The sequence below is a fragment of the Entelurus aequoreus genome, linkage group LG20, assembly GCF_033978785.1.
Source record: "Entelurus aequoreus isolate RoL-2023_Sb linkage group LG20, RoL_Eaeq_v1.1, whole genome shotgun sequence".
Classification (NCBI taxonomy): domain Eukaryota; kingdom Metazoa; phylum Chordata; class Actinopteri; order Syngnathiformes; family Syngnathidae; genus Entelurus; species Entelurus aequoreus.
Window position 1 is genome coordinate 10,132,461 of NC_084750.1, and position 17,500 is coordinate 10,149,960.

The following is a 17,500-nucleotide window of genomic DNA, read 5'->3' on the forward strand; positions in this document are numbered from 1 at the left end:
ACTAGGGTGTTTTTGAAATGACCTTGTAGTTTTTGATCTACTAGGGTGTTTTTGAAATGACCTTGTGTGTTGTAGTTTTGATCTACTAGGGTGTTTTTGAAATGACCTTGTGTGTTGTAGTTTTGATCTACTAGGGTGTTTTTGAAATGACCTTGTGTGTTGTAGTTTTGATTTAATAGGGTGTTTTTGAAATGACCTTGTGTGTTGTAGTTTTGATCTACTAGGGTGTTTTTGAAATGACCTTGTGTGTTGTAGTTTTGATCTACTAGGGTGTTTTTGAAATGACCTTGTGTGTTGTAGTTTTGATCTACTAGGGTGTTTTTGAAATGACCTTGTGTGTTGTAGTTTTGATCTACTAGGGTGTTTTTGAAATGACCTTGTGTGTTGTAGTTTTGATTTACTACAGGTGTTATTTTAATAGTTACTTCATGTGTGTTGTAGTTTGATTTACTACGGGTGTATTTTTTTTAGTTACTTCATGTATTTTGTAGTAATTTAGATTTACTACGGGTGTTTTAAAAAAAATCTACTTTTGATTTACAATGGGTGTTTTTTTTTAATAGTTACTTCTATGATTTGCTTCGAGTGTATTTTTAGTTACCTTATATATGTTGTTGTAGTTTTCGTTTACTATGGGTGTAGTTTTATAGTTACTTCATGTATTTGTAGTAATTTTGATTTACTAAGGGTGTTTTAAAAAAAATTAACTTTTGATTCACAATGGGTGTTTTTTTTAAATCGTTACTTCTATGATTTGCTTCGAGTGTATTTTTAGTTACCTTTTATGTGTTGTTGTAGATTTCATTTATTATGGGTGTAGTTTTTATAGTAGCATCTCGTGTGTTGTTGTAGGTTGATTTACTACAGGTGTTATTTTAATAGTTACTTTGTGTGTGTTGTTGTAGGTTGATTTACTACAGGTGTTATTTTAATAGTTACTTTGTGTGTGTTGTTGTAGGTTGATTTACTCCGGGTGTAGTTTTATAGTTACTTCATGTATTTCTGATTTACTCCGGGTGTAGTTTTATAGTTACTTCATGTATTTCTGATTTACTCCGAGTGTAGTTTTATAGTTACTTCATGTATTTCTGATTTACTACGGGTGTAGTTTTATAGTTACTTCATGTATTTCTGATTTACTCCGGGTGTAGTTTTATAGTTACTTCGTGTATTTCTGATTTACTCCGGGTGTAGTTTTATAGTTACTTCATGTATTTCTGATTTACTCCGGGTGTAGTTTTATAGTTACTTCATGTATTTCTGATTTACTCCGGGTGTAGTTTTATAGTTACTTCATGTATTTCTGATTTACTACGAGTGTAGTTTTATAGTTACTTCATGTATTTCTGATTTACTACGAGTGTAGTTTTATAGTTACTTCATGTATTTCTGATTTACTACGGGTGTTTTTTTCCTGTATGATATGTCAGGAGAAATATCTCCATAAGCAGAAAGTGTGTAGAATGGTTGCTTAGCAACTGCATGTTATTGTTTGTATGCATCCATCAAATGTGATGAAGCAAGAGGACTCAGATGGTGTGAGGATCTAAGTCCATGATTCTTGTCTGAGGTCTCTAATGGAGAAGTACAGTGAGCCAGGAGGACACGACACCTTCTAACGGCTTCTCTTCTCCAAGTCCTCATTCCTGCTGAAAGCTATTTTGGACTTGTGTCAGGCGGAGAAGTCCGTGGTCATGAAGAAGTACGAGGAGAACATACCTGCCTTTCTTCAAGGGAACGCCCACAATGGGACAATTAAGGCACTTGTTTGGTGATGATGATGATAATGAGTGTCACTTTTGCATATCGAGCATCACTTGGCAGCTTGCTGAGAAGCAGCAGAGGTTCACAGTCAGTTCAATGTAAAACAGATACAGTAATATATACAGTAGAGGGAAATATTCTCCACAGATCATCTCTAGAGGACGAGGAGCTCCATTTGGTTTTTCTTTCTATCCATCTTTTATTTCCTTCCCTGCAGGATTCACCTGCGAAGGTGTTAGTCCAACACGCAGCTTTCTTTTGTGGGCTTCATCACATCTGGGAGGGGCACAAGGAACAATATCAGCAACTATGCAGAGAAATGGGAGCGCAGAACAAACAGTCATCCATCACAACTTGGACATGACGTGAAATATCATGCAGACAATGACAGGCAAGATATGATTATTATTATATTTGACTACATCACTGTGCAGTGTCCATTTACCACGGGTGGGTTTTTAACCATGGGTGTGTACATTTGGAGCTTTTTTAACCATGGGTGTGTACATTTGGAGATTTTTTAACCGTGGGTGTGTACATTTGGAGCTTTTTTAACCGTGGGTGTGTACATTTGGAGCTTTTTTAACCATGGGTGTGTACATTTGGAGCTTTTTTAACCGTGGGTGTGTACATTTGGAGCTTTTCCAATGGAATGGAACATTTTTATCATAGATTGAACAGAATGGATGGATTTTATTCTCTGATTGGACGGTCAGAATTGTTTTTTTAAATAATATATATATATATATATATATATATATATATATATATATATATATATATATATATATATATATATATATATATATATATATATATATATATATATATATATATATATATATATAATTATAATTACATTAAAAATGAGACTTATTTGAATAATTAATTTAATTATGTATATACAACATTTAAATGTTTTTGTTCATTTGCCACTCAATGAAATCGACATAGTTTCCTAAAGAAAAATGCCACACATTTATTAAAGTTTTTTTTTCTCCGAATTGTATTCACATTTTTTTTGGACAATAACTATTTACTTGTGTTGTAATATGCAAATTAAACCCATTTTGTAGGATTTATACATAAAGTATTGCATTTTAAGTAGCATATATATTTTTTTCTATATATCACTTTATTCATATTAGACTGATATATATATATATATATATATATATATATATATATATATATATATATATATATATATATATATATATATATATATATATATATATATATATACACACACATACACATTTATACACGTACACATTTATATACACATATATATATACACATACACACTTATATATATATATATATATATATATATATATATATATATATATATATATATATATATATATATATATATATATATATATATATATATATATATATATGTATATATGTGTGTGTATATACATATATATACACACACACATATATATATATGTATATATACAGTATATATATACATATGTATATATACATATATATATACACACACACACATATATACACATATACATATGTGTATATATATATATATATATATGTGTGTGTATATATATATATACATATATATATATATATATATATATATATATATATATATATATATATATATATATATATATATATATATATATATATATATATATATATATATATATATATATATACATACACATATACTGCAATGAGGTGGCGAGATAGGCTCCAGCATCCCCCGCGACCCCAAAAGGGACAAGCGGTATAAAATGGATGGATGGATATACACATATATATATACATACATATATATATATATATATATATATATATATATATATATATATATATATATATATATATATATATACACATACATGTATACACCTATACATATGCACATACATATATATATATATATATATATATATATATATATATATATATATATATATATATATATATATATATATATATATATATATATATATATATATATATATATATATATATATATATATATACACACATACATATATACACCTATACATATACACATACATATATACATATATACATATATATATATATATATATATATATATATATATATATATATATATATATATATATATATATATATATATATATATACACACACATACACTTATGTATATTTATATATATATACATATATATATACATACACATACATGTATACACCTATACATATACACATACATATATGTATATATATATATACACACATACATATATACACCTATACATATACACATACGTATATACATATATATATATATATATATATATATACATATACATACACACACATACACTTATGTATATTTATATATATATACATATATATACATATACATACTGTATATACACATACATACATATATACATACATACACATATACATATATTAAATATCACTATTCATGATATACTTTAACATATTGAAAACCTTATGTAGATAATTAATTGAAGTAATGTATACAATCATTCAACAAATATTTGTTTTTTTTGTTTATTTGCCATTCAGTGAAAACCAAACACTTTCATATTTATACAAGACATTTAACATCAAGCTTTTTGTTCGGAACTTTATGAAAAAAGTTGTCATCTCTTTGACAATAACTATTTACTTGTCTTGTCATTTGAATAATATTATATAAACAATGTATTAATGTATATACAACATTTACATATTTAGTTGGCTCATTTGAACACCATACACTTCCTTATATACACAATACAACACTTAATGAAGGTTTTTCTTCTGGATTTTATGAAAAAACATTCATGTTTTGAACGATACATATTTACTCGTCTTGTAACACGCACATGTTTATACATGAAGTAATAATGCACACGTGTATTTGATACACTTTATTCATGATATACTTGATCTTTATTGTAGTTCAAATAAAAGGTGATGAAGATTTTCCTGGCAAAATAAGAATAAAAATCCTGCGGCATGTCGGCCATCTTTGTGTGACGTGATACTCAGTAACAGATTGAAGTTACTTCATTCAATTTGAAATGACTTTGTTAATCATAACACTTAACAACTATTTAATATAGGAAACAAAGTTCATTTTGTGGCAAATAAGAGCGTTTTTTTGCTAACTTGACGGCCATATTTGTCACTCAGTAAATGGAAGGCCAATAATTATTTTGAAAAAGTTACTTTTCTGAAAAAATATTAACATTCAAATCACTTTTATGAGCCTGGACAGAAAAAATGGGGCATTTTTGCAGCTCATTGCCACCTTTTTAGTGTTTAGTGTAGTTATTTTTATATTGTAATTAATATTCTGTGACTGTAAATTGTTTGCTTGTTGATGCTTTTATTTGTTTCTGTATTGTGGAGTTAGAATGATATGCTTTTATTTGTAATTGTATTGAGTTTGTGGAGCCCAGGAAGACTAGTGGGTTGTTGTGGCAAGCAGCTAACGGGGATCCTTAATACAAATCTAAATTCAAACAATGAAAAATGTAATCAACAAATGTGTTGCACGTGTTCTTGTAGGATGGCCTTTTTTTCCCCCTGCAGGTTGTCTCAACTATTTAGTGAGATTCTTTCTGCTCCAATAATTGTAAGTAAGTCATCACAACACCCGAGTGCCTGGCGAGGAGCACAAACATGTCTTTGAAGCTACCAAGAAGAAGGCTTGTAAAACTCCACTGTGTAGGATGGGAAGCGACGTGAAGGTGTTTCTGTTTCTTTCATGTATTGTAATCAACAGAGAGATATTGTCGTGACCCAAGAACTACAAAGCGGAGAGGAAGCAGGACCTGGCTCCCCTTCAGGCACCGCTTTTTTTAAACTCTTTTACGAACTTTTTAAAAAACTCTTTTACAAACTTTTTTCAAACTCTTTTACGACCTTTTTCAAACTCTTTTACGACCTTTTTTGAACTCTTTTACGAACCTCTATTTGAACTCTTTTACGAACCTTTTTTTAAACTCTTTTACGACCTCTTTTTTTTAACTCTTTTATGAACTCTTTTACGAACCTCTTTTTGAACTCTTTTGTGACCTCTTTTACGAAGTCTTTTACGAACTCTTTTACAAACCTCTTTTTGAACTCTTTTGCGACCTCTTTTTTTAACTCTTTTACGACCTTTTTTTTAACTCTTTTACGAACCTTTTTTTAAAACTCTTTTACGAACCTCTTTTTTTAACTGTTTTGTGAACTCTTTTTTAAAACTCTTTTACGAACTTTTTTCCGAACTCTTTTACGACCTTTTTTGAACTCTTTTACAAACTCTTTTACGAACTCTTTTACGAACTCTTTTACAAACCTCTTTTTGAACTCTTTTGCGACCTCTTTTTTTAAACTCTTTTACGACCTCTTTTTCAAACTCTTTTACAACCTTTTTTGAACTCTTTTATGAACCTCTTTTTGAACTCTTTTACAAACCTTTTTTTTAAACTCTTTTACGATCTCTTTTTTGAACTCTTTTACGAACTTTTTTTCAAACTCTTTTACGACCTTTTTTGAACTCTTTTACGAACTTCTTTTTGAACTCTTTTTGAACTCTTTTACGAACTTTTTTTCAAACTCTTTTACGACCTCTTTTTTTAACTCTTTTATGAACTCTTTTACGAACTCTTTTGCGAACCTCTTTTTGAACTCTTTTGTGACCTCTTTTTTGAACTCTTTTACGAACTATTTTACGAGCTCTTTTACAAACCTCTTTTGCAACCTCTTTTTTTAACTCTTTTACGACCTCTTTTTCAAACTCTTTTACGACCTTTTTTGAACTCTTTTACGAACCTCTTTTTGAACTCTTTTACGAACCTTTTTTTTTAAACTCTTTTACGACCTCTTTTTTTTAACTCTTTTATGAACTCTTTTACGAACCTCTTTTTGAACTCTTTTGTGACCTCTTTTACGAACTCTTTTACGAACTCTTTTACAAACCTCTTTTTGAACTCTTTTGCGACCTCTTTTTTTAAACTCTTTTACGACCTTTTTTTAACTCTTTTACGAACCTTTTTTTAAAACTCTTTTACGAACCTCTTTTTTTAACTCTTTTATGAACTCTTTTTTTAAAGTCTTTTACGAACTTTTTTTCTAACTCTTTTACGACCTTTTTTGAACTCTTTTACGAACTCTTTTACGAACTCTTTTGCAAACCTCTTTTTGAACTCTTTTGCGACCTCTTTTTTTTAAACTCTTTTACGACCTCTTTTTGAAACTCTTTTACAACCTTTTTTGAACTCTTTTACGAACCTCTTTTTGAACTCTTTTACAAACCTTTTTTTTAAACTCTTTTACGATCTCTTTTTTGAACTCTTTTTTGAACTCTTTTACGAACTTTTTTTCAAACTCTTTTACGACCTTTTTTGAACTCTTTTACGAACTTCTTTTTGAACTCTTTTACGAACTTTTTTTCACACTCTTTTGCGCCCTCTTTTTTGAACTCTTTTATGAACTCTTTTACGAACTCTTTTACGAACTCTTTTACAAACTCTTTTACAAACCTCTTTTTGAACTCTTTTGCGACCTCTTTTTTAACTCTTTTACGACATTTTTTAAACTCTTTTAGGAACCTTTTTTTTTAAAACTCTTTTACGACCTCTTTTTTGAACTCTTTTATGAACTCTTTTTTAAACTCTTTTACAAACTTTTTTTCGAACTCTTTTACGACCTTTTTTGAACTCTTTTACGAACCTCTTTTTGAACTCTTTTACGAACCTCTTTTTGAACTCTTTTGCGACCTCTTTTTTTAAACTCTTTTACGACCTCTTTTTCAAACTCTTTTACAACCTTTTTTGAACTCTTTTACGAACCTCTTTTTGAACTCTTTTACGAACCTTTTTTTTAAACTCTTTTACGATCTCTTTTTTGAACTCTTTTACGAACTTCTTTTTGAACTCTTTTACGAACTTTTTTCAAACTCTTTTACGGCCTCTTTTTTGAACTCTTTTACGAACCTCTTTTTGAACTCTTTTGTGACCTCTTTTTTTAACTCTTTTACAAACTCTTTTACGAACTATTTTACGAACTCTTTTACAAACCTCTTTTGCAACCTCTTTTTTTAACTCTTTTACGACCTCTTTTTCAAACTCTTTTACGACCTTTTTTAAACTCTTTTACTAACCTCTTTTTGAACTCTTTTACGAACCTTTTTTTTTTTTTAACTCTTTTACGAACTTCTTTTTTAACTCTTTTACGAACTTTTTTCAAACTCTTTTACGGCCTCTTTTTTGAACTCTTTTACGAACCTCTTTTTGAACTCTTTTGTGACCTCTTTTTTGAACTCTTTTACAAACTCTTTTACGAACTATTTTACGAACTCTTTTACAAACCTCTTTTGCAACCTCTTTTTTTAACTCTTTTACGACCTCTTTTTCAAACTCTTTTACGACCTTTTTTGAACTCTTTTACGAACCTCTTTTTGAACTCTTTTGTGACCTCTTTTTTGAACTCTTTTACAAACTCTTTTACGAACTATTTTACGAACTCTTTTACAAACCTCTTTTGCAACCTCTTTTTTTAACTCTTTTACGACCTCTTTTTCAAACTCTTTTACGACCTTTTTTGAACTCTTTTACGAACCTCTTTTTGAACTCTTTTACGAACCTTTTTTTTAAACTCTTTTACGACCTCTTTTTTAAACTCTTTTACGAACTCTTTTACGAACCTCTTTTTGAACTCTTTTGTGACTTCTTTTTTGAACTCTTTTACGAACTCTTTTACAAACCTCTTTTTGAACTCTTTTACGAACCTCTTTTTTGAACTCTTTTACAAACCTTTTTTTTTTAACTCTTTTACGACCTCTTTTTTGAACCGACCTTTTCTTTTGAACTGTTTTGTAATCAAAGGCGATGGCTGTTTACGACCCCCGTCCCTTTGGAAGCAGCTGTTGCCATGTGGTCAGGGAAGGTCCAAATTAAAATATAAGGAGGCGTGCAACCTTTTGGCAGAGCGTGATGACACTCTACAAGGGTACAGATGTACACGTTTCTCCTCACTGAGCCGAATTGAATTCTGTCTCTGTTTGATTCTTTGCTTCTTGTCCTGTTTAATAAATGTCATCTGTGTTTGAACCTGACAATTTCATGATACGATTTCTACATAAACTATTGTGGGAATGTGCAACAATTGTGTCAGTGATGATAATAATGAGATATAAAGATGGTAAAAATGGACGTACGTTTAGTGCCGATGGTGGTCTGGCAGGCATCAACCTGGAGTGGAAAGAAAGAATATTAATAAGACAAATACGTATTGTGGCTTCATTACTGGCCTCTATTACAACTTTTTATCAGGAGTTTACTTTGTGGTTAAATATGTCTAATTATGCCCATCTTGGCGGCCTAAACAGACAAATTAGAGCAGAAATTACAGTGAGGTTTAGAAGGCGTTTATGTGCGTTAGGTTAGTCTTCTTTACCTTTTTAAAGAGCTACTGCTGCCGTCCTCAAGTCAGCGGTCATGCAGCGCTACGTCTGTCAGGGTAAACACTCACAAAGTTAATCATAAAAAATAATAACCTTTACGGGAAAGTTGCCGCGTCTGGCCCCGCCCACAAAGTGCTACTCGTGCCAACGCTAATTCCTCCTAAAGTTCCAAGAATTACTCTCTCGCTTGTTCCTTCAAAATGTTTATTCAGCATGGACAAGAGGGGAATATTAAAGGGCTTATATAAGCTGAAAGAAACCTGAACAAGTCCAGCGTATTCACAAGCATCTGAGCACAATTAGCTTTGACAAAAAGTCGAGGCGAAAATGTCAAAAAGTAATTATTAAACCGTGAAAAAAAGAAAAAAAAAAATCACAAAAACGCCCATTTTTTTCATTTTCAGTTCCTATTTATAAATATATTAAAGGAGATGTTTTAGCAGCACAATAATTAGCGAATAAAACAACAACAACAACAACAATGCACGCCATGCTTCCATAAGCCCTTTAACACCAATACAAAAGAAAGGAGGAGACAGAAATACAATATTTATACACTTCTTACTTTACAAGGGACACATTTTACACCCGTGACTCCTTTCAAATAAATAAAATAAATATCTACATCCTAGAACTAAGCCATTATTACATCTTTAGTGAGATATTGGGGGGGGGGGGGGGGATACATGAAGCTGTACTGGCATTGTATTGATAACTCGCCGTGGAAATATTCTTCCATGGCGTCAACATAGTCTAACAGGAGAAGAAGTCATATCATTTATGATGATTTTACCTGGGGTTTTATTATCATTTTATCAGGTACCATAATGGCATTCTTTTTACCAGAAACAGTCCTGATATTTTCAGGATAAAGTTGGAATTTTAGGCGTAAAATAAGTTGGTTGGTTTGATGCGATATTAATTTACCATAATCGTTTTTTTTTCGATCGGATACCGAGTACAGTTCAGGCTGGTATCGGTGATACCAATCTGATACCAAATACTTTGTCCCAATATACCTAAAGTGTCTACTGAAAGTTAAAAAAAAAGTTTTTATTTCTGAAAATATACTTAACATATAAACAATGTTTATTTAGTTCATTAAAAAAATTAAATACTAACTTATGAATTTGACAAATTAAACAACCATAATAAACACTGTTAAATATGTAATGAATATTTTTGTTCAGGCAGAACTTTTGGCTACTAAGTTATGCAGTTACACATTATTATTCTTTTTTACATGGGGAAAAAAACAACAGTAGAAGTGTAGCAAAAATATCAAAATAATGGGAATGTGATGAGAAAAAGCTGAAAAATAAAAAACAAAGCTGACAATATCTGTTTTTAGCATTTTAAAAAAAATAAACAAAATATCAATAAAGGGGGACCTGCGTACTTTGACTTTTTACTATGTGGCCCTTGGTGGAAAAAGTATGGACACCCCTGAACTAAAGTATCAAAAGTATCCATATTTTGATTTGAGAATGGATATCAGAGCATAAAGATGTGGTATCGATATTTCAGATTTCAGAGGTCAAATCATATTCCAAACATTATCCAAGTTATTTTTTTGGAGTAAGTTATAATCTCAGAGTAAAATGTTTGGCTAGTGTGATTTTAACAGAACATTTACACTACGAGAATAAAGTTATCATTTCATTAGGAAAAAAAGGTTATAATATTATTGTCGGAATTTTACCATGAAAAAAAAACTTTTTAAAAATTTTAAGTATAAGAGAAACATTTTTCATTTTGACTTTTACAAAAATAAATACTATTGAAAATGTACAAAGTAAAGTCCTAATGATACCGGAATAAAGTGACTTTATGAGAGGGAAAACATTTTCCCAGAAGTAAATAAATAAATCAAGTAGTGAAAGAAAAATTAACATTTTATAAAAAAAACGTTTTACAAAAATTGTCCTTTTTTTCGTGTAAATAAAGTCAGTAATTTGGGAGAAAATGAATGAGTAAAAATGCATCAATATTTTAATTTGTGGTGAAAAAAATTTACGATAAAATTCCACACTATGAGAATTAAGTTGTAATTTCGTAACTTTAAGTGAAAAAAATACATATATTTTTAACTTAATTTAAAAATGTATCATTTTGACTTTTACCCAAGTATATGATTTTGGTAATTGACAAAAAAGTCCTAATGATACCAGAAAAAAGTGACTTTATGAAAGTAAAAAATAAGAGGGAAAAAAATGAAGAAGTGATATTAAATTAATCAAAATCTAATAAAAAAAAGTCGTACAAGAATTGTCCTTGTTTTAGTGTAAATTATTTCAGAAATTTCTAACAAGAATAAGTAAAAATGTATCAAGTACTATTGACATCATTTTAAGAGAGGAAAATTTTTTTAATTTTTGGAGAAAAAAGTCTCAACAGTTTTAGTGCGAGTATATTCTTAGAGTCAAGTTGCAGTTCAATGGGGAAAAAGTCGGAAAATTTTACGGTAAAAATCCGCACTATGAGAATTAAGTTGAAATTTCATTAGGAAAAAAAAGATGGTTAATATTATAGTTGGAATTTTAAGTGAAAAAAATACATACATTTTTAACTTAAAAAGAAAAATTGATAATTTTGACCCAAATAAATGTTGTTAATTGACAAAAAAGTCCTAATGATAGCAGAATAAAGTGACTTTATGAAAGGGAAGAATAAAAAAGTCAAAAAATTATTAAGTACTGATATTAAAATAATCAACATTTAATAAAACAGTACAACAATTGTTTTAGTGTGAATAATTTCAGAAATGGCAAAAATGTAACATAATGAGAATAAGTAAAAATGTATCATGTACTATTGACATCATCTTAAGAGAAGCTTTTGTACTCGAAAAATCTTTACAATTTACGAGAAAAAAGTCACAATTGTATGCTGACAGTAAAGTTGAGGTTCAATGGGGAAAAAGTTGTAAAAGTCGGAATTTTATGATAAAAAGACAATTAAGTTGAAATTTCATTAGGAAAAAAAAAAGATATAATAGTCAGAATTTTAAGTGAAAAAAATACATATATATTTTACTTAAAGAGAAAAATGTATCATTTTGACTTTGACCCAAGTAAATGTTGGTAATTGGCAAACACGTCCTAATGATAGCAGAATAAAGTGACTTTATGAAAGTGAAGAATAAAAAACTCAAAAAAATTAAGTAGTGATATTGAAATAATCAACATTTAATAATAGAATTGTCCTTGTTTTAGTGTAAATTATGTCAGAAATTTGTAACGAGAATAAGTAAAAAATGTACCAAGTACTCTTGACATCATTTTAAGAGAATGTTTACATTTTTGGAGAAAAAAGTCTAAGTTTTAGTTTAAAGTTGCAGTTCAATTGGTGAAAAAGTTGGAATTTTAGGCTAAAAATCCTCCCAAAGAGAATGAGAAAAAAGGTGGTGAGAGGAAAAGATGCTATGTGAAAAGAAATGCTCATAATTAATGGTCATTGTAATTAATGGTTATTGTAATTAATGGTCATTGTAATTAATGGTCATTGTAATTAATGGTCATTGTAATGAATATTTCAGCGCGGTTAAGGAGGAAAAAATAATCTTGTGGTCGTTAAAGCGATGCAACTTTTTGGATTCCAACTTTAGTGTCAAATTCCAACTTTATTCTGGTAAAAGAGCAAGTTGTTGTTGTGGTGATGCACTTTCATGTCAACATTCCAAGTCCTTCTATGACGATTTAGCAGCTTGGAGATCCAAAAAGCTGCGTAGAAAAGTGCATTACTTGGCCAGTGATCAGTAGCGGGAGTACGGCTGCTCTCTGAACGCTCCTTTGCTCGTCCTCGCTGACACAGCCTTCCCACGACCCTTGGACCAGTCCTCTCCACCTGAGGGAGCACAACCGTGTTAAAGTGCTGCTTACCTCCTGAAGCTTGGTAATGAGGTTAGAGGTCACATGACATCACCTTCTGCTTGTGTCGCCAACAATGAAAACTTTTGTCCCGTCTTCAAACTTCCCTCACTTTTCCTCTCCTGTGTTCCAGCCCTTACTTTTCATTCTACCTTTTTACCTGTGCCACTATCAACTGGTTATGCTAAAACATACCGTATTTTTCGGAGTATAAGTCACACCAGAGTATAAGTCGCAGGGTGTACACCGCCTTCCGCCCGATTGTAGGTGAGATAGGCTCCAGTGCCCCCCCGCACCCCGAAGGGAATACGCGGTAGGAAATGGATGGATGGATGGAAGTTGATTTTCAAGACAAAAGCTTATTTTCAAGACAAAAACTTATTTTCAAGACAAAAAATGATTTTCAAAATAAAAGTTGATTTTCAAGAGAAAAAATGATTTTCAAGGAAAATATTAATTTTCAAGGTAAAGTTGATTTTCAAGACAAAAAATTATTTTTAAGGAAAAAAATAGATTTTCAAGGTAAAAGTTGATTTTCAAGACAAAAAATGATTTTCAAGACAAAAAATGATTTTCAAGACAAAAAATTATTTTCAAAATAAAAGTTGATTTTCAAGACAAAAAATGATTTTCAAGGTAAAAGTTGATTTTCAAGGTAAAAGTTGATTTTCAAGACAAAAAATTATTTTCAAGGAAAAAATTGATTTTCAAGATAAAAGTTGATTTTCAAGACAAAAAATTATTTTCAAGGAAAAAATTGATTTTCAAGGTAAAAGTTGATTTTCAAGACAAAAACTTATTTTCAAGACAAACTTATTTTCAAGACAAAAAATTATTTTCAAAATAAAAGTTGATTTTCAAGACAAAAAATTATTTTCAAGGTAAAAGTTGATTTTCAAGGTAAAAGTTGATTTTCAAGACAAAAAATTATTTTGAAGGAAAAAATTGATTTTCAAGATAAAAGTTGATTTTCAAGACAAAAAATGATTTTCAAGGAAAAATTTTTATTTTCAAGGTAAAAGTTGATTTTCAAGAGAAAAACTTATTTTCAAGACAAACTTATTTTCAAGACAAAAAATTATTTTCAAAATAAAAGTTGATTTTCAAGACAAAAAATTATTTTCAAGGTAAAAGTTGATTTTCAAGGTAAAAGTTGATTTTCAAGACAAAAAATTATTTTGAAGGAAAAAATTGATTTTCAAGATAAAAGTTGATTTTCAAGACAAAAAATTATTTTTAAGGAAAACATTTATTTTCAAGATAAAAGTTGATTTTCAAGACAAAAAATTATTTTCAAGACAAAAAATTAATCATTTAAAAATTAATCAAAAAATCCTTATTTCTCTTGAAATATTTGTCTTGAAAATCAACTTTTATCTTGAAAATCAATTTTTTCCTTAAAAATAATGTTTTGTCTTGAAAATCAACTTTTACCTTGAAAATCAATATTTTCCTTGAAAATCATTTTTTCTCTTGAAAATCATTTTTTGTCTTGAAAATCAACTTTTACCCTGAAAATCAATTTTTTCCTTGAAAATCATTTTTTGTCTTGAAAATCAACTTTTAGCTTGAAAATAATTTTTTGTCATGAAAATCTACTTTTATTTTGAAAATAATTTTTTGTCTTGAAAATAATTTTTTGTCTTGAAAATCAACGTTTGCCTTGAAAATCAATTTTTTCCTTGAAAATCAATTTTTTCCTTGAAAATCATTTTTTGTCTTGAAAATCAACTTTTATCTTGAAAATAAATTTTTTCCTTAAAAATAATTTTTTTGTCTTGAAAATCAACTTTTACCTTGAAAATCAATATTTTCCTTGAAAATCATTTTTTCTCTTGAAAATAAACTTTAACCTTGAAAATCAATTTTTTCCTTGAAAATCATTTTTTCTCTTGAAAATCAACTTTTACCTTGAAAATCTATTTTTTCCTTGAAAATATATTTTTTCCTTGAAAATCAACTTTTACCTTGAAAATAAATTTATTCCATGAAAATAATTTTTTGTCTTGAAAATCAACTTTTATCCTGAAAATAAATTTTTTCCTTAAAAATAATTTTTTGTCTTGAAAATCAACTTTTACCTTGAAAATCAATATTTTCCTTGAAAATCATTTTTTCTCTTGAAAATAAACTTTAACCTTGAAAATCAATTTTTTCCTTGAAAATCATTTTTTCTCTTGAAAATCAACTTTTACCTTGAAAATCTATTTTTTCCTGGAAAATCTATTTTTTTCTTGAAAATCAACTTTTACCTTGAAAATAATTTTATTCCATGAAAATCATTTTTTGTCTTGAAAATCAACTTTTACCTTGAAAATATTTTTTTTCCTTGAAAATAAGTTTTTGTCTCGAAAATCAACTTTTACCTTGAAACTCAACTTGAAAATCATTTTTTTGTCTTGAAAATCAACTTTTACCTTGAAAATCATTTTTTGTCTTGAAAATCAACTTTTACCTTGAAAATCCTTTTTTGTCTTGAAAATCAACTTTTACCTTGAAAATCATTTTTTGTCTTGAAAATCAACTTTTACCTTGAAAATCATTTTTTGTCTTGAAAATCAACTTTTACCAGAACTAGTTAAAATTGTAATTGAATATTAAATGTATCAATAATGTATAAAAGCACATTTCCTTGAATGAGATTGAGGACGACAATAATATATTTGAATAATTACACTTAGTAGGTATGTGCTGTGAGATTGAGAGTCATATGGCCCCACTCCTGGGAGGATCTCGCGTGAGAGGAAGGAGGGTGTTAATCATTTTGCAATGCAGTCCTGCCGAAAATGATGGAAGGTGCCACTCGACATAGCAAAGTTGGTCTTGCCACAAAAAAAAAACATTTTAAAATGGCGGCTAAAGTGGATAGTGTCACGTTTCATGTGTCAGGCCACGTCCTAGCGTGTAACATGAACTTGGCCCAATGATTGTGGTCGTTGAGAACTTACCATACGACTCGTACGACTCTGCGCTGTGTCCGTATTCATAATAGTCGTCCGAGCTGGAAAACACAAATAAGGATGATTAGGATTGTTGGCCATGACATCACAAAGGAATCATTTAGGTGGCAATATGGACTTTTGAAAAGTAACAACTCAACACTAGGCAGGAATTTTTGTCATTTTTATTTATTTTTCCCAAGATGCAACTGTCCTGACATCTGCAGTGCTTTTTTGTGGACTTCTGGATCTGCGTCTCGGGAGCCTTTTGGCCAGGGAGACCAGCCGCTGGGTCTCTGCCACACCAGAGTCCTTTTGGAGAGACTGGAGGAGATGTGGATGAAGAGACAGGACTGCAGAGTTTGGAGAGACTGGAGGAGATGCGGATGAAGAGACAGGACTGCAGAGGTTGGAGAGACCGGAGGAGATGTGGATGAAGAGACAGGACTGCAGAGTTTGGAGAGACTGGAGGAGATGCGGATGAAGAGACAGGACTGCAGAGTTTGGAGAGACTGGAGGAGATGTGGATGAAGAGACAGGACTGCAGAGGTTGGAGAGACTGGAGGAGATGTGGATGAAGAGACAGGACTGCAGAGTTTGGAGAGACTGGAGGAGATGGGGAGGAAGAGACAGGACTGCGGAGTTTGGAGAGACTGGAGGAGATGCGGATGAAGAGACAGGACTGCAGAGTTTGGAGAGACTGGAGGAGATGCGGATGAAGAGACAGGACTGCAGAGTTTGGAGAGACTGGAGGAGATGGGGAGGAAGAGACAGGACTGCAGAGTTTGGAGAGACTGGAGGAGATGTGGATGAAGAGACAGGACTGCAGAGTTTGGAGAGACTGGAGGAGATGTGGATGAAGAGACAGGACTGCAGAGTTTGGAGAGACTGGAGGAGATGTGGATGAAGAGACAGGACTGCAGAGTTTGGAGAGACTGGAGGAGATGTGGATGAAGAGACAAGGCTGCAGAGTTTGGAGAGACTGGAGGAGATGCGTATGAAGAGACAGGACTGCAGAGTTTGGAGAGACTGGAGGAGATGCGGATGAAGAGAAAGGACTGCAGAGTTTGGAGAGACTGGAGGAGATGTGGATGAAGAGACAGGACTGCGGAGTTTGGAGAGACTGGAGGAGATGTGGATGAAGAGACAGGACTGCAGAGTTTGGAGAGACTGGAGGAGATGCGGATGAAGAGACAGGACTGCAGAGTTTGGAGAGACTGGAGGAGATGTGGATGAAGAGACAGGACTGCAGAGTTTGGGGAGACTGGAGGAGATGCGGATGAAGAGACAAGGCTGCAGAGTTTGGAGACACTGGAGGAGATGCGGATGAAGAGACAAGGCTGCAGAGTTTGGAGAGACTGGAGGAGATGCGGATGAAGAGACAGGATTGCAGAGTTTGGAGAGACTGGAGGAGATGGGGATGAAGAGACAGGACTGCAGAGTTTGGAGAGACTGGAGGAGATGCGGATGAAGAGACAGGACTGCAGAG

At 31.0% G+C, this 17,500-nt stretch overlaps 1 protein-coding gene across 1 annotated transcript in view; it reads right to left on the reverse strand.

Moving 5' to 3' along the window:
* Positions 1–9,390: 9,390 nt before the first annotated feature.
* Positions 9,391–17,500, reverse strand: part of LOC133636391 (KH domain-containing, RNA-binding, signal transduction-associated protein 3-like) — a 116,114-nt gene continuing 108,004 nt past the window's right edge. Inside the window, exons 7-8 of the mRNA XM_062030384.1 lie at positions 16,021–16,073; positions 9,391–13,049 (exon numbers count right to left, since the gene is read on the reverse strand). Coding sequence (XP_061886368.1) covers positions 12,958–13,049; positions 16,021–16,073 — 145 coding nt within the window. The 3' untranslated portion in view covers positions 9,391–12,957. The remainder of the gene's footprint in view (positions 13,050–16,020; positions 16,074–17,500) is intronic.